The sequence below is a fragment of the Mobula hypostoma genome, chromosome 25 (genome assembly GCF_963921235.1).
Source record: "Mobula hypostoma chromosome 25, sMobHyp1.1, whole genome shotgun sequence".
Classification (NCBI taxonomy): Eukaryota; Metazoa; Chordata; class Chondrichthyes; order Myliobatiformes; family Myliobatidae; genus Mobula; species Mobula hypostoma.
This window is the reverse complement of record NC_086121.1, coordinates 25,738,981-25,756,901: the sequence shown is the minus strand read 5'-3', so window position 1 is coordinate 25,756,901 and position 17,921 is coordinate 25,738,981. Positions and strand designations below refer to the sequence as shown.

The 17,921-nt window shown below is 40.8% G+C and overlaps 2 protein-coding genes across 2 annotated transcripts in view; one reads left to right on the top strand and one right to left on the bottom strand.

The window, feature by feature from the left end:
- The window catches only part of zmynd12 (zinc finger, MYND-type containing 12), a 33,330-nt gene extending 20,400 nt beyond the window's left edge, over positions 1-12,930 (bottom strand). Inside the window, exons 1-3 of the mRNA XM_063033140.1 lie at positions 12,744-12,930; positions 10,474-10,615; positions 5,000-5,171 (exon numbers count right to left, since the gene is read on the bottom strand). Coding sequence (XP_062889210.1) covers positions 5,000-5,171; positions 10,474-10,615; positions 12,744-12,859 — 430 coding nt within the window. The 5' untranslated portion in view covers positions 12,860-12,930. The remainder of the gene's footprint in view (positions 1-4,999; positions 5,172-10,473; positions 10,616-12,743) is intronic.
- Positions 12,931-13,092: 162 nt separating this feature from the next.
- On the top strand, positions 13,093-17,778 carry ppcs (phosphopantothenoylcysteine synthetase). Its single transcript, XM_063032977.1, has 3 exons — positions 13,093-13,735; positions 16,248-16,351; positions 17,433-17,778. Exons 1-3 carry the CDS (start codon positions 13,195-13,197, stop codon positions 17,763-17,765), a joined length of 978 nt encoding a protein of 325 aa, XP_062889047.1. The 5' UTR covers positions 13,093-13,194; the 3' UTR covers positions 17,766-17,778.
- Positions 17,779-17,921: the final 143 nt, after the last annotated feature.

Sequence of the window (17,921 nt, the reverse complement as noted above, 5' to 3'; positions counted from 1 at the left end):
CATACGGGCTCTAATACACAGGAATGCAAAAGACTGCAGGGGTTGTAGACTTGCCCAGTTCCACCTTGGGCACACCCTTCTCACCGTCAAGTACATCTTTAAGAGGGGCTGCCTTGAGCATGCCGCATCCAAGAACCTCATCATCTAGAACTTGTGTTACTCCCATTGGGGAAGAGGTACAGGAGCCTGAAGACCCACACTTAACATTTCAAGAGTAGCTTCTTCCCCTCCACCATCAGATTTCTGAATGGTCCATGAGCCGTGTCTTATTATTCATCTTTTGTGCAATTTGTGCTTTTTGTAGCTTATACTAATTTTATGTCTTGCATAAAAAATTAATTGCCTCAAAACAACAAATTTCATTACATGTGTTGGTGACAATGAATCTGATTCTGATTCTGGTCGGCAATGGCATTAACTATAGTAGTAAGCAGTGTAAAGCATCAGGCTCAGGTTGGTAGATTAAATCAATATCAAGTTCTGCTCTGATTTCTGACCTGTTAATTACTAACTGGCTAGGTTCAAAAATTCAAAGTAAGTTTATTATCAAAGTACATATATGTCACCATATACAACCCTGAGATTCATTTTCTTCTGAGCATTCACAGTAGATACATAGAAACACCACAGAATCAATGAAAAACCCTTTCTCAACAAGATGATCACACAACCCATATGCAAAAGTGGGAGAGCATTTTGGAGATAGTGATCATAATTCTATCTCCTTTGCAACAGCATTGGAGAGAGATAGGAACAGAAAAGTTAGAAAAGTGTTTAGTTGGAGTAAGGGGAATTATGAGGCTATCAGGCAGGAACTTGGAAGCTTAAATTGGGAACAGATGTTCTCAGGGAAAGGTATGGAAGAAATGTGGCAAATGTTCAGGGGATATTTGTGTGGAGTTCTGCGTAGGTACATTCCAATGAGACAGGGAAGTTATGGTAGGGTACAGGAACCGTGGTGTACAAAGGCTGTAGTAAATCTAATCAAGAAGAAAAGAAAAGCTTACAAAAGGTTCAGAGAGCTAGATAAAGTTAGAGATCTAGAAGAATATAAGGCTAACAGGAAGGAGCTTAAGAAGGAAATTAGGAGAGCCAGAAGGGGCCATGAGAAGGCCTTGGCGGGCAGGATTAAGGAAAACCCCAAGGCATTCTACAAGTATGTGAAGAGCAAGAGGATAAGATGTGAAAGAATAGGACCTATCAAGTGTGACAGTGGGAAAGTGTGTATGGAACAGGAGGAGATAGCAGAGGTACTTAATGAATACTTCAGTATTCACTATGGGAAAGGATCTTGGTGATTGTAGTGATGACTTGCAGCGGACTGAAAAGTTTGAGCATGTAGATATTAAGAAAGGGGATGTGCTGGAGCTTTTGGAAAGCATCACGTTAGATAAGTCGCCAGGACCGGATGAGATGTACCCCAGGCTACTGTGGGAGGCAAGGGAGGAGATTGCTGAGCCTCTGGCGATGATCTTGGCATCATCAATGGGGACGGGAGAGGTTCCGGAGGATTGTAGGGTTGCAGATGTTGTTCCTTTATTCAAGAAAGGGAGTAGAGATAGCCCAGGAAATTATAGACCAATGAGTCTTACTTCAGTGGTTGGTAAGTTGATGGAGAAGATTCTGAGAGGCAGGATTTATGAACATTTGGAGAGGCATAATATGATTAAGAATAGTCAGCATGGCTTTGTCAAGGGCAGGTCATGCCTTACGAGTCTGATTGAATTTCTTGAGGATGTGACTAAACAGATTGATGAAGGAAGAGCAGTGGATGTAGTGTATATGGATTTTAGCAAGGCATTTGATAAGGTACCCCATGCAAGGCTTATTGAGAAAGTAAGGAGGCATGGGATCCAAGGGGACATTGCTTTGTGGATCCAAAACTGGCTTGCCCACAGAAGGCAAAGAGTGGTTGTATTCTGCGTGGAGGTCGGTGGGCAGTGGTGTGCCTCAGGGATCTGTTCAGGGTCCCTTAGTTTTTGTGATTTTTATAAATGACCTGGATGAGGAAGTGGCGGGATGGGTTAGTAAGTTTGCTGATGACACAAAGGTTGGATGTGTTGTGGATAGTGTGGAGGGCTGTTAGGGGTTACAGCGGGACATTGATAGGATGCAAAACTGAGCTGAGAAGTGGCAGATGGAGTTCAACCCAGCCAAGTGTGAAGTGGTTCATTTTGGTAGGTCAAATATGATGGCAGAATATAGTATTAATGGTAAGAGTCTTGGCAGTGTGGAGGATCAGAGGGATCTTGGGGTCCAAGTCCATAGGAGGCTCAAAGTTGACTCTGTGGTTAAGAAGGCATATAGTGTATTGGCCTTCCTCAATTGTGGAACTGAATTTAGGAACCAAGAGGTAATGTTGCAGCTATATAGGACCCTGGTCAGAACCCACTTGGGAGTACTATGCTCGGTTCTGGTCGCCTCACTACAGGAAGGATGTGGAAGCCATAGAAAGGGTGCAGAGGAGATTTACAAGATGTTGTAATTGTGGAGCATGCCTTATGAAAACAGATTGAGTGAACTCGGCCTTTTCTCGTAGTGATGGAGGAGGAGAGGTGACCTGATAGAGGTGTACAAGATGATGAGAGGCATTGATCGTGTGGATAGTCAGAGGCTTTTTCCCAGGGCTGAAATGGCTGCCACCAGAAGGCACAGGTTTAAGGTGCTTGGGAGTGGGTACGGAGGAGATGTCAGGGGTAAGTTTTTTATGCAGAGAGTGGTGAGTGCGTGGAATGGGCTGCCAGGAACGGTGGTGGAGGCGGATATGATAGGATCTTTTAAGAGACTTTTGGAGAGGTACATGGAGCTTAGAAAAATAGAGGGCTATGGGTAATCCTAGTAATTTCTAAGGTAGGGACATGTTCGGCATAACTGTGGGCTGAACAGCCTGTATTGTGCTGTAGGTTTTCTATGTTTCAAAAAGACAAAAAAACTGTGTGAGTACAAAATCTAAAATAAACAAACAAATAAATAAATAAATACCAATAAATTTTGAGAACATGAGATGGAAAGTCCTTGAAAGTGGCTCCATAGGTTTGGGAATAGAGTGTTGGGGTGAGTGAAATTGAGTGAATTTATTCCCTTTGGTTCAAGAACCTAATGTTTGAGGGTAATAACTGTTCCTGAACCTGGTGGTGTGGGTCTTGAAGCTCCTGTACTTCCTCCTGATGGCAGCAACGAGAAGAGAGCACAGCCTGGATGGTGGGGATCCTTGACGATGGTGCTTTCCTGTGACACTGTTCCTTCTGGATGTGCTCAATGGTGGGGAGAGCTTTACCTGTGAAGAACTGAGCTGTATCCAGTACTTTTCGTAGGCTTTTCCTTTAGAGGGCATTGCTATTTCCATACCGGGCTCCACTCAACCAGACTTTCAGTCCCGCCTATACACTGATTTGTCAGCACCTTTAGTTCAGCCAATGACAGTGGTATCGTCAGCAAACTTGGAGTTGTACTTAGCCTCACAGTTATGAGTATAAAGTGAGTGGAGCAGGGGACTAAACACACAGACTTGCAGTAGACATATAAGATAAACACTTGGAAAAGGCTCTGAACAAATATTAGTACCAGAGTAAAAATGCTTTATTAACACTCCAGAAATATTCCATTTGTTGCTGTCAGTGTATGAGAAAATCACAGAGAAATTATTATAAAGCACTTTTCAATGAATAGGATTCTAGTTCAATGAAAGAAAGCACATCCTTCATTTAAAATCTGTTAGTTTTCTGAAAATTAAGACCATAAGACATAGGAGCAGAACTAGGCCATCCGGCACATTGAACCCACTCTGCCATTTCATCATGGCTGATCTATTTCCCTCTCAGCCCCAGTCTCCTGCCCTCTCCCTGTATCCCTTCATGCTTGGACTAATCAAGAATCTAACAACCTCTTCCTTAATATACCCAATGACTTAGCCTTGACAGCCATCTGTGGCAATGAATTCCACAGATTCACCACTCTCTGGCTAAAGAAATTCCTCCTCAGTTCCGTTCCAAAAGGACGTCCCTCTTTTGAGGTGGGGTCCTCTGGTCTTAGACTCCCCCACCACAGGAAACCTCCTCTCCATATCTACTCTTATTGAGGCCTTTCAACATTCCATAGGTTTCATTGGTCACCCCTCATTTTTCTGAATTCCAGCTGGTAAAGGCCCGGAGCTGTTGAACACTCTGCATATGACAAGCCTTTTAATCCCGGAATCATTTTCGTGAACCTCCTTTGAACCCTCTCCAGTGTCAGCACATCCTTTCCTGGATTAGGGGCCCAAAACTGCTCACAGCACTCCAAGTGAGGCCTCACCAGTGCTTTATAAAGTTTCAACATTACAAATTAATATACAACAAAGGGGTCAATGTTCGATATTTCCACACACAATCTCCATTCTGCAGTTGACAAAGTTCCAAGAAGAATTGCTGCCATGGCAATGCAATTTTTTTTCATGAAAATATGCCTTAGTTACATATTTTGAAGCAACAAGATGAAAATAGGGGGTGGGGGGTGGGGAACCCCACAAGCAATTGATGATCGAGTGAAGAAGTACAGTAATGGCTTTCTAATTATTCCCATCCACTCCTTTAATAAGCTGTTCGATTAAATTCCTTTGCAATCCATACTTAACTGATCGCACAACTAATTTATGCTATCATCCATCATTATTTAACCCCTTTGGTTGAGAACCATGTTGGTGAAACTGCTCTGTCCTCACTTCTTGAACCACAGTACTCTAGAATTCAACCATTGTAATGTGACTTCTAGCCCTCCCACATAAAGACAAGCAATCCACTTTTGCAAGTTGTTATTGAAGCTGTTCTGTATCTCTTACAGATTTCTGTACTTGGACCCTTAGATATTTTGTTCCGTTTCTCAGGTCCTCTTGCCATCTAGGAAATAATTGTATTTATCTCCTTAATATCTAAAATGGACAGTTTGTGGTGACATGGTTTAATGACTGTTTAGTTCCTCGCAGGTGACACGGCAATCCACATAGTACGTTGAATATTCTTACCAATGCTAGCTTCAGCCAGGAGTAGTTGCGATGGCACTAACTCAGCGGAGAGGCTGCCGTAGACAGCAGACGCAAAGCGCATAGACTGCAAGGCTCCAGGAATGGCCTCTTCGTGTCTACCTTCAAATAGAAGCTTTTGAGCCACAGTTCGTGTCAGATCAATGAGATATTTCTGTAAACGGCAAAAGCATTCGAAAAAAATATAAACCATCAGTGTTAAATATTATTAAACCTAGAAAATGCAGATGCTGGATATTTTAAAAATAAACAGATAATCTGGAAATACGGAGCAGGTCAACCAGTATATGTGGAGAGAAGGAAAAGGTCATGTTTTAGGTGTAAGCCCACTTGATAGAGCTGGAAAAATTGGGGAAAAAAACAAGTATGTTTTAAGTTGGAGAGAGTGGAAAGAATGGAGAGAACAGAAGGGCATTCTAAGGTTGTCCAGGTAACAAATATTTAATTGCCAACAGTTATGGAGAGAGAAAAGAAAGCAAAGAACATGTTAGAATGATCAGAACCAGAGAACAAGAATTGCTGGAATTCCAAAGTGAGAGATGATACTGAAACTACGCTGTAGATCTGACATGCATCTGTGTAAACAGAGCAAAACTAAGTTAATTTTACAGGAGGTTGACATAAATGGGAACGGCCAGCTAACTGCAACTGCTGAATTCAACATGGATTCCCAAGGATTGCAACCTGTCTAAATGGATGATGAGGTGCTGAAACATGGTAGGAGGCCAAAGAAAGAGAAGTCCATAAGACCATAAGATATTGGAGAAGAAGTGGGCCATTCGGCCCATCGAGTCTGCTCTGCCATTCAATCATGAGCTGATCCAATTCTTCCAATTGGCCCCACTCCCCTGCCTTCTCCCCAAACCCTTTGATGCCCTGGCTAATCAAGAACTTACCTATCTCTGCCTTAAATGCACCCAATGACTTGGCCTCCACAGCCACTTGTGGCAACAAATTCCACAGATTTACCACCCTTTAACTAAAGTAATTTCTCCTCATCTCTGTTCTAAAAGGACATCCTTCAATCCTGAAATTGTGCTCCCTTGTTCTAGATTTCCCTACCATGCGAAATAACTTTGCCATATCTAATCCGTTCAGGCCTTTTAAATTTTGGGCTGTTTCTATCAGATCCCCCCCCTCATTCTCCTGAACTCCAGGAAATACAGCCCAAGAGCTGCCAGACGTTCCTCAAAAGGTAAGTCAAAGTATTAATTAATATTAATTTTTTTGTGTTAAGTAAGTTACTTTCTACAGCAACCAATTAATATAATGACTGAAATGTACTTGGCTAAAGACAGCCACTTAAGGGAAATGGGTAACTTGTAGTTCAACTTTTACTGAAAGGCTCTTCTATAGAAACAACTTGGTGGTACTCCATCAAACCTCATGCCCCAAGCTTCATGTGCTAATTGAGAAAGTGGATGTTGACAAGCTGTTCAACAATGGGAGAGCAACGTAACCACGTTTGATATTCCACATTTAAATGTATTTTGATAAGGATTACAATCAGTACAACAATCTGACAAGAAGCAAGAACCCTGGATGCATTTTATTAAACTTTATTAACACCAATTCAAGTAACACACACTTCCAAGTGACAAACATAACTTAATGATCAGTTATGAATGAAGTTCAAACAGCCTTGTGAACATAGGTTGACTTTTTACTTAATATACCCAATTGACAGAGATGAGCTATTGTTTCTCAAGCTTTTGTTGGGCCTCACTGGAATGGTGCAAGAGGCCTCAGATAAAGAGGTCAGACTGGGAATGGAATAAGGGTATTAATGCAGCAGCAACTAAAAGATCACCGTCACTCCTGTGAACTGAAGGCAGCTGTTTTGCAAAACATTCATCCGACCTGCAGTTGGGTTCTCCAGAGCAGGGGAGATTACGTTATGAACACCAAATGCACTACACTAGATTGGACGAAGTGCAGGTGAATCACTGCCTCACTTGGAACGACTTTGGGTCCCTGGGTGGCAGGGAGGGAAGAGGTGAAAGAAGAGGTATTGAATCTCCCACTATTGCATGGGAAAGTGCCAAAAGATGGAGAAAGATTTAATTCATCTTTTCCCATTCACAACACTAAATCTAAAATATTCAGCTTCCATTTTGGTTTCTCAACATACTAATCTAGAAAACGATCTCTTGTACACTCCAGCTGTTTCTTTTCCTCTATGCTATTTTAAGCTGATTTGGTTTGTTCAATATATTTTAAGACCCCATAGTTATTGTATTACTCTTTTCAGCATACATCTATCTATTTCTTTACTCATGCTCAAGAATTTTGACTCATTCACGGCTCATCCTTGTGCAAAAAAAAAAATTACCTGCATGCATATGCCCCAGTAGAACTGTATTCATTCAATCAATCTCCTGGTAGGAGAAAGGCCTAATGGGTGGGGTCTGCACAGTCTCCAATTGTAGAAATTGTAAAAAAAAATTACAGGACATTTTTATACACAGTGAGGATGCACAACAGTTCCACCAAAATACCCAAATTCCGTTGTCATATCTTAAGAAATGTAAAACTACTTCTGACATTGCTTTCCCTGTGATTCATTGGAAAACTTGCCCTCTGTCAATATCCAATCATTACAAGGTTTAATCAAGCAATACATGATTACGACTCACTCTCTCCAGAGATCATTTGTATTTCCAAATCATCTTTGGTAACCATTTGTATTGAACAGATTTGTCATCTACCTGCACTTCTGCAGAGATAAATTGCCTTGGAAACAGCATCACTTACTTCAGGAGAGACCTAATATCTCTTTTCCACTTCTTTTACCACCACTGTTTTCTGTTACTGAATTGTGATAATTTGTTACGTGCTGTTTGGCTGTCATGCTTGTTAGCATTGTAATCCCAGTGCCTTGTTTCCATTTTAGCACTTTGGGTGAACCTGGAGATGTAATTCAAATGCTTTATAAAACTCATTCTTTTCTGAGTTTATATTTCTGGATCTATTCTTAGAATATTGTTTTGGATTATTTTCTTATGATACATCTTAAGAAGAAATTACAGAATTATTTTCAGAAGAATTTGTATGCAAGTCTCTTAATATTATTGATCACTTTTTCTAATGTTCATACTAAGCAACGATACACAATTTACATGTTTAAGATGCCGTATAAGGTTCCTTTCCCAACCCTGCATTAAATCCTTTCAACAGCTAATGAAGATCTGTTTTTCCCAGGGTACCATGTGACAAATGAATGTATCCATGAAACAATGACTGATTTGATATCACTTTCATAAACTCCACTTGCACTACTAGTGCAGACTATTTTCTAAATGGGGAGAAGGGTCAAACATCAGGGGTGCAGAGGGACAGGAGTTCTTGTGCAAGATTTCCAGAGGGGTAATTTACAAGTTGACTCTGTGGTAAGGAAGGCAAATGCGATGTTGGTATTTATTTCAAGGGGAATAGAATATAAAAGCAAGAAGATAATGCCGAGGCTTCATAAGGCACTAGTCGGGCTGCACTTGGGGTATTGTTAACAGTTTTAGGGCCCATATCTCAGGAAGGATGTGTTGTCATTGGAGAGAGTTCAGAGGAGGTTCACAAGGATGATTCCAGGAATAAAGGGGGTAACACATGAGGAGCATTTGGCAGCTTTGGGCCTGTACTCACTAGAATTTAGAAGAATGCAGAGGGATCTCATTGAAACCTACTGAATGTTGAAATACTACATAAGGTAGACGTGGAGAGGATGTTTCTTATGGTGGAGGTATCCAGAACTAGAGGGCATAGCCTCAAAATTGAGGGGTGACCTTTTAGAACAGACATAAGGAGGGAGTTTTTTAGCCAGAGAGTAGTGAATCTGTGGAATACTGTGCCACAGACCATGGTGGAGGCCAAGTCCGTGGGTATATTTAAGGCAGAAGTGAGTAGTTTACTAATTGGTCAGGGCATCAAAGGATATGGTGAGAAGGCAGGTGTATGGGGTTGAGTGGGATCCAGGATCAGCGATGATAGAATGGCAGAGCAGACTCAATGGGCCGAATGGCCTAATTCTGCTCCTATGTCTTATGGTCTAATGCTGCCCATTGATGGTGTAGACCTGCACAATGAACCAAGGCTGAAATGGAGAGTCAAGATTGACCTCAGTCTACTTCAAAGTGATGGTTGACTATATCAGGAATGTGATTGGGAGGTCCTATGCTTCCATTATTCTTTAGGTACCTTTGTTGATTTTCATCAGTGATTGCGCTCTCAACTGCACTGCTTAACCTCATCCTCAGGTCTTTCCTCACCACTGCCCTCCTCCTCCCACTGATCTTTTTCTGAACCCCCCCACCAAAATGATTCTCTTTCCCCAATTATCTCCGTATAGATGTCTCCTTCCTGGACTATTAAGCAGGTTCCCATCCTTCAGAATCCCTGACTATTTCCTCTTTTTCTAATTGTTTCCCAATTCACCCATCATCAATTACTCTTCCCCAACTGTCTGACTGAATTGTTTCTCCAGCCCCCAATCCCCCCCCCACCATCCTTCCCCAGTGCAGTCATTTCTCACCACCCCTCTTCTCGTGTATATATATATAAATATATTTGTGAATTCCACTTTCTCCGTGACAAAAGCCCACATTTGTGAGCTGCAGGGCGTACAGCTTGTTTCATTGAACAATGTGCTTTGAGCTTCATGAGCCTCACTCGAGTGCCACTCCAATGTGGCTTTTCAGGGCTATTAAGTTGTTAACTGCCCACTTCAAGCTCAGACATGTAGATAGCCAAGTCCCAAGTCTATTTTCTACTCAATGCTGACTCAGATAATGTTGAAAACAACAGGAATAGGAATAGAAGTGTAACACCTCAGTAAAAGAGTAAATACAGTAAAGGAAGAGGATACAAGAGCCTCAGGACTCGCACCACCATGTCCAGGAACAGGTACTACCCCTGAATCTTCAGGCTCTTGAACAAAAGGGATTAACTTCACTCAAGTTCACCTGCCCCGTCATTGAGATGTTTGCACAAACAATGGACTTACTTTTAATCTTACTATTCATCTCATGTTCTTGATACTTATTGTTTATTTATTTATTATTATTGCTTCTTCTTTTTGCATTTGCACATCTTGTTGTCTTCTGCACTCTGGTTGAACACCCTAGTTGGGTGGTCTTTCATTGATTTTGTTACAGCCACTATTCTATAGATTTGTTGAGTATGCCCACAAGGAAATGAATCTCAAGTTTGTATATGGTGACATATATGTACTTTGATAATAAACTGGTCTTTGAATTTTGAAATAGAAGACAGCCTTCCTGATATAAAATGCTGCTGAGGACTGTAGTGCAGACTGGAATAGACTTTTTGCCAACACGGCCATTATTTTGGGAATGCTCGGCCTACAATCACATATACATTTATGGTTGCTGTTAGTGGAGGGGACAAGAGAAAACTGAAGCAAGAAAAATAAACAAAGCAGATGAAAGATACTCGGTGTTTACCTGTCTCAGCACCAGCTGCTCCTTACTGTGTTCTCGCTCCTTTTTAGAGCTGAAGAATGGCAGTGGCATCCGTACTGGAATCAGAAGCTGACAAATCTTCTCATGGATTCCATTCCAATCCGCCGCTTGGTGTGTTACATCACTGAGAGAAGACAATTATGGGCACTTACTGATGAGAGATCATCCGTACCAAAGGAATGCACAAAAGCTGGCTGAGTCAATAAATATGTGTCGTGAATGGTTATAGTTATGATGTTGCATTTTAATCACATCTCATAGAACCATTCCAGAATCCGTACTCTACAGCCTATACCAAGCTGGCTAGCGATTTTTGTTTCATCCAACTTGCCATCCTCAAAGAGGAGTAATGAAATGACCAATGAATATATTACTGGTGTTAGTTAAGTGTGAAATGTTCTCTGGGAAAATGTTTGGTTTTCTTTAAAAGTGCCATACTTATACCATATCCAGCATAATGACTGAAACAGGCAGACAGTCCCAGGCTTAATGTCCAATAGAGAAACTCCAGATGGCATGGTATATATATTCAATATTTTATTAAAACTACTTCCTAAGTTATAAACACAAGAGATTCTGCAGGTGCTGGAAATCCAGAGGAACACACATTATAAGATGCTGGAGGAACTCTGCAGGACAGGCAGCATCTGTGAAAAGAAGATCTGGTACAAAGCAAGCAGGTTTACTGTAAAGGGGGCCACCAAGAGAAAGCAGGAGGGATGGTCAAAGGATACACAAGAAATGCAGTAACTTAGAAGGGAATTCTAGATGGTTGAAAGCATACTGTCTATGTGAACTTTGCAATGAAGGAATCAAAGGGAAGAGAAAATTTCATGTTGATGGAAAATAAGGAGATAGTGAGGGTGCAGTCAAAGAAAGAGGTGAATATAAGATTGAGAATTTTAAATTTGAGGTTTGGCGAACTAGTAGTCAACATGGGACCTGAAGATGCCAACAGATGGGTGTATGTGACTTGTGGGATTGGGAGATTTGGGAATGAAGCTAAAACGCACAGTAAATGGGCAGTAACTGACAGGAAAGAAAGATCGGAGAGTGACATTAGAGTTTTAGAGGTGAACACATTATGGACGGTAACAGTTGGAAATGTATTGGCAGTGAATTATGTGATCTTTGTGATGGACAGAATATGGAGTCAGAAAATCAACTTAAGGCCTACGGGATACTGAGACTGTGAATAACCTATTTCAGCATGGAAAAACTTTGGGCAATGGAGCTCGAGTATAGCAAGCAAGAAGGAAAGTTGGATAGTCCACAGCATAACAGGAACGGGGTTTCACCAACAGAAAGTACATGCCAAAAGTGATGAGTTTGCAGAGGGCACAAGGTCTGGAAGTGAAAATAAGATAGAAAAATGGATCTTGGGGAAATTTTAATTGGAAATGATGGAAAGAGATTTATATTATGATGTGGACTCTATGAATCTATGAGCTATTCACATATTGTTAACACTGGAATTGGAAGAAGGTTTTAAAGATATGTTGAATAACAGAATAATGTTAGTTTCATAGTCCACTTCCACCTTCTCTCAACAACTTCAGTAGACTTATGCAAACTTCTACTTCTGTAGAGTGGACTTAGAATGAATTTAACCCCAAGGCAGATTTATTTTGATCATTTCTCATTGATATTATTTTTCAGTGGAAAGTTTCAATACTTTATTTTGCCCAGAAAACGAAGCCGTGGATAAGAAAATGAATTTTTAAAAAATAAAATCTCACACTTACAAGTAAATTCAGCAACTGATCAGACTCCATTTGAGGTATTTGCATTTTCTTTTTAAAAAAAGAATATTGTACTCTTCAGTATTAATCCATTACCAGATTAAAATTTCATCTTTGGTAACAAAAAACTGATTACAGTTGTTTTCACCTCTGTGCTAAATGTTTTCCCACCATTATTGAAGGTGTATTTGTACAAAATTATATCATTTTACTGGATGCCTTCATAAATCTGCTCTGTCTGAATCACAAATTAATGGAAATTGTTGTACTCTGGAAAGCTTTAACTGTCAGTACAATTTCATAGGTCTAGCGAATCCCAGATGTTCATCGTTTTCTTTATGATTAAGTTTATTTTCTTTGTTCCTTTGTAAAATGGGCACTTTTGTTTATTCAACTATTGATTGCAACTTTAAACACATCTGAAATGGAGTCCGAATCCTTCCCCATAGTTCTTGTTTGGTCAGCTGCCTAACTAGTTTTAGATATGGTGAAACGCAAGCCTTTACTCACCAGTAGAAAGTCACCCTGCACTGGGTGCACATAATGTGAGCGGTTTTTTGACATATCTCACATTCCATTTTGACACCCTTGGGATTAGCAAGCGGATAAATAGAGGATTTTAGCATGTCGATATCTTGGGAGATCAATCCTTATCGGAACCCCTCTCAGCTCCTGGAGTGTAGTGTTACTAAGGACTAGGGACACGTTGCTAGGGACTTGCGACTCGTTGCTACGGATTTACACGTTGTCGAGCGCTCTACAGAACCTAGAGTTTGCATCACCTACAAAGATATCACATCACAAACCAATTCTAATTATAAACGAGAAAAATCGAAATATGTACATGATCAAAGTGCTGTTTAATGATTTTTGGAATACTTGGAGGGGGAGAACTCTGGGCGGAAGACTGAGTGGGTGCACGGTTCGCTGCCGGTTGCTATTAGAGAGGGGACCAGTTGTCATGGCGGCGGTGGTGGCTGAAGCAGAGGGCAAGGCGGAATGGAACCTGTTCTTTTCCGACTGCGTACCGCCGCCAAACGCGGACGCCTCGGCCCAGGCTATGGCCGGGTTCGCGCTGCAACACGCCAGCCAAGGCCGCAGGGTGGTGCTGGTGACGTCGGGCGGCACCAAAGTGCCGCTTGAGTCGCGGACCGTCCGCTTCCTGGACAATTTCAGCAGCGGCTGGCGCGGCGCCGTGTCCGCCGAGTACTTCCTAAACCTGGGCTACTCCGTGATCTTCTTGCACCGCCACCGCTCGCTCTACCCGTTTTCCCGGCGCTACTCTGGCCTCAATATCTTGGACACGTTGAAGGCCGTACAGGACGCCACGTCCACCTGCTGGCGGGTGGAAGCTGACCAGTCAGTGCTGCCGGACATCGTGCCGGTGTTGCAGCGTTACGCTGCCGTACGAGAAGCTGGCTTGCTCCTACCCGTGGAGTTCAACACCTTGTCTGATTACTTGTACCTGCTCAGGGCGGCGGCTCAGGCGCTTAACCCCATCGGTAGGAGAACGTTTAAGGAGTTCGTTTAACGAAGCTTTCCATTAAGTTGTTTTTTTCACAAGTCTACAACTTGAAGGCTTGGTATTTTGTCCTTGCAACAAGCTGTTCTGTAGCTATTCCGTTGTAATCTCACTAAGTGCAATCACATATTTGTAGTGTAACTGCAGTTTAGGTTTGCTTTTATTCATGTAGCGGTGCCTAACTGGTGTTTTGTCTGTCGTATTGTAACTTTTCTTTTTTAGTAGATGCTCTGCTTGCTTCCATCAATTATACCTGTGGTGAGACCGTTATGGTGTAGTTTCGGTTTCCTCATCTAACGCAGGATTTACTTGTTATACAGTGCTGCAGAGGTTTACCATGCTGGTTCCTGGGATGTAGATGTCTCAGGAGGAGAGATTGAAAAGGCTAACTCTTTAGAAAAATGAGGTGACTTCATCGAAGTGTACAGAATTTCTAGAAGTCGAAGGAGTTGATATTTTCCCAGCTGTGTTGCGTAGAACGAGGGGTCAGTCTCAAAATAAGGGGTCGGCTATTTCAGAGTGAAATAAGACATTCTAAGCAGTAAATATTAAATCTTGCATACCTGGGGAGACTTGGTCATTGATTCTCTCCCAGTACATATTAATGTAGTTGAAATCCCATGTTATTTTAACACTTCTTAGAAATTTGCATGATTTTTCCTCTCTCTGTTGCCCCCCTCTATTGCTTGTGGGCATATGAGTCCCTCATCAGTTTTCTGGGAATCTTTGACTACTATATTCATCTCAAGTGATATTGCCCCATTTGCTGATGCTTCCAGTAAAAACCATACCTTTCCAAACTGTAATATTTGTTTTGACCAATATTGTGCAAACATGCATCAATCCTCCCTGCCTTTATATCAGGTAGCACAAAAACAGGCTCTTCAGCCTATTGAATTCACACGTGTTGGAGGGCTATGAAAAGGATGACAGATTGATAGATGCAATAGTAATGTTTTTTCAGAATTCCAAAGATACCAGAAAGATCACAGTAGATTGCAAGGTAGTAGAGATAACTGCTACTAAGAAAGGAGAGGAAGAAATTGACCCATGCCTGTTAGTTTGACATTGATTAATGGGAACTTACCAGAATCTGTCAGCAAAGTGGTAGTACAAGGCACTTGGAAAATCCATGCTTACCAGAGTCGGCATCGTTTTACAGCATTTTGGAAGAAAGCCTAAGTTTAATAAAAACTGGAAAAGGTCTTTTGACCTGAGAAAATAATTCCTTTTTCTTCTCTCCCTGGATGAAGCACAATGTACTATTTTCTGTTTTGGTTTCAGATTTCTAGGATTCACCATCTAAGGAATCCTAGAAAAGGAAATTGTATTTGATGTGAGAATTTAAGTAGTTGGTAATAACATTTGAAGTATCAGGCTTGTAATATTTTCATAGATTTATTAAATCTGGAAGGTTGCCTTCAAGGTAGATAAGAGGAAAAACAGCTCTTAGTCTAGTCTAAATTAGTTTGGTATTTAAAAGGTCCAAAGATTCATTTATTATCAAAGTATAACAACTCTGAAATTTTTCTTCTCCAGATAGCACAAAACCAAGAAAAGAACATCAGCATGATCATCAACCCCCCCCCCCCCCAATCCCTTCTCCCCACACAAAAAAAACAAAAATGGAACAGGCACATCGACCCCCTAAATCCCCCTTCCCCCGCACACAAAAAAACAAGGAAGATCAGGCAAAAAACATAGAATACAAAAAACCCAATAGACTAAAAAAAGTCCACATACAGAACGCAGAAAACCTGGGCAACATTCTCCCTCTTCATAGCAGAGCAATCCCCCAGCAATTTAAAATAGCAGTCTCCCCTCTCCGGCAGCAGAGTGATGCCCAAAGGTAGCCAGCGTTTCAATTTCACCAGTGATAAAAAGACCAGCAGCAAGCATTTCAATCTCCCTTGTTGCTTTAATCAGTGAAATGGAGTTGAACATCAGCTTGTAGCCTTCTCGCCATGAGGCTCCCACACGCTGCCTCTGCCTCACAGAATCCCCTCGGAGACTGCAGCCCGCTGAAATACTCAAACGATCTCCAAACTGCAAATCACAATTCCAACAGTTGCAGAATCACACTCAAGATGAAAACCAAATGTAAAAGGCATAAAAGAAGTGAAATTCATGGTTTCATGATCTATCCAGAAGATGTGGACTGAAGGAGTGTTGTATGCAGGCGCCATCTTCACCGTTAGATTTGATGGAGATATTTGCATTATTCAAATAAGAATTGTGTTCTTCCTTATGTAAACAGAATAATTTTCTTTGGATATGCATTACCACTGACATTGTGGATAGCTGCAGTAACCAGTGGGTGTTAGATTAAAGCACTTACTCCACATACTGAGTTCTGTGAACTTCCTGAAATAATAGTTTGGGCAGAGAACAACTGATGTATTCAGTAGAATAAAGAATAATTCTTATAGATTTAAAAGTCAGGAGAATCTATTGACTAACTTGTGGTATTACCTCTATACATCTTTTTATAGGACCAAAAGCAATGTTCTACCTCGCAGCAGCCGTGTCGGATTTCTTCATTCCTGCATCAGAGATGCCAGAGCATAAAATTCAGTCGGGTGCTAGCCCTCTGCAGGTGACTTAAAGTGTCTGACCACATCTGGGGTAGTTTTTACTATGAATGGGGAATTCCTACTTTGTTGTAGCATTTTGAAATAATTTGTACAGGTAGAGAACCCCTTATCTGAAAATCCAAAATTGGAAAACCTCCGAAATCCAATAATTGTTTGAGCACGGTCACAAGTGGAGAATTCCACAAAGTGCTGGGAAGGTTCCCAGGTGAAGCGCAGATCTCTGCACATCAGTTCTGAGAAGTGACCTCACCTAAGTAATGGACAGAATTTAATGAAAAATAGAAACTTACTGCTTAAAGTGAAAAATAAAAATTTCAATCATGTATTTAAAGCAGATTTGTCAGCGTCAGTGAACATATGCCGTTTAAATGGTATACTGATAATGAAACAAGCAAGGGTCTATCATGCTGAACTGAAAATTGAAGGTATTTGTGAGTATTCAATAGGTTGGTTGCAGAAAATTAAGGACAGGCACGGCATTAAATTCTTAAAGTGCTGATCACAAAGCAGCAGAGATATTTATTGATTGAAGATCATTGCTGATGAAAATCTAACACCAGAACAAGTCTACGATACTGATTGTTTATATATCTTACATAAAACATAAGTACAAATAGTGCACTGTAATCTTTTAATCAAAATACAGCATTATATTTGGAGACGGAAAGCCTGCCATTGTTTGTTGTTGTTCAACAGCTGATTCAGGTATTCTACTGATGCTTTTGTTATCTGCACAAATTATATTTTCATTACGTTAATGGTATGTAATAATTTTTTTTACTGTTAAATACATTATGTGATGAACAAGACAGACTGATTGCCGGTAGCACTTAAATTCAGAGTCAGAAATGATGGTGATCCAAAGCTGTCTCATTATATATATATTCTGAAATCCTAAACACATTTGGCCCCAAGCATTTACAGATAAGGGGTACTCAACCTGTACTAGTTCTCTTTTTCTAATTGGTTTCCCCTTAAATTTGTTGAAGAAATTAAAACTGAAGTGCAATAAACATTCTTTAGGAAAGTATTAGAATGTAGAAATCGTGGTGATTTAACTGTTATTTTTGTATTTTGTTTTAGTTAACTATGCAAATGGTACCCAAGATGCTTGCTCCTCTTGTGAAGGACTGGGCTCCTCATGCATTTGTCACATCCTTCAAGTTGGAGACTGACTCGTCACAGCTGGTTGCTCGAGCACGTAAAGCTTTAGCAACTTACAGACATCAGGTTGTTGTTGCCAATATTCTTGAATCACGGAGGGTGTACGTACTCATAGTCACCGAGGATTCCCAAATTGATCTAGCACTTTCGGAGAAGGAAGTGAAGCAACACCGAGAAATTGAAGAGAAGATTGTGGAACATTTAAGTGAATGTCAAACTAATTTTATAGAAAAGAACACAAATCCTGAATAAGTATTGTGTTGGAGATGTATGGGGAACAGTTATGTTGATAGAATGAACTATTGGAATGAATGGAACAAAAGGACAAAATCTTGCAAATGTGAATAAAGCCAGCTGGGAGAACTGGTGTTTTGTTTAATGTTCTTTTTAAATGTACTTAACTTTTGT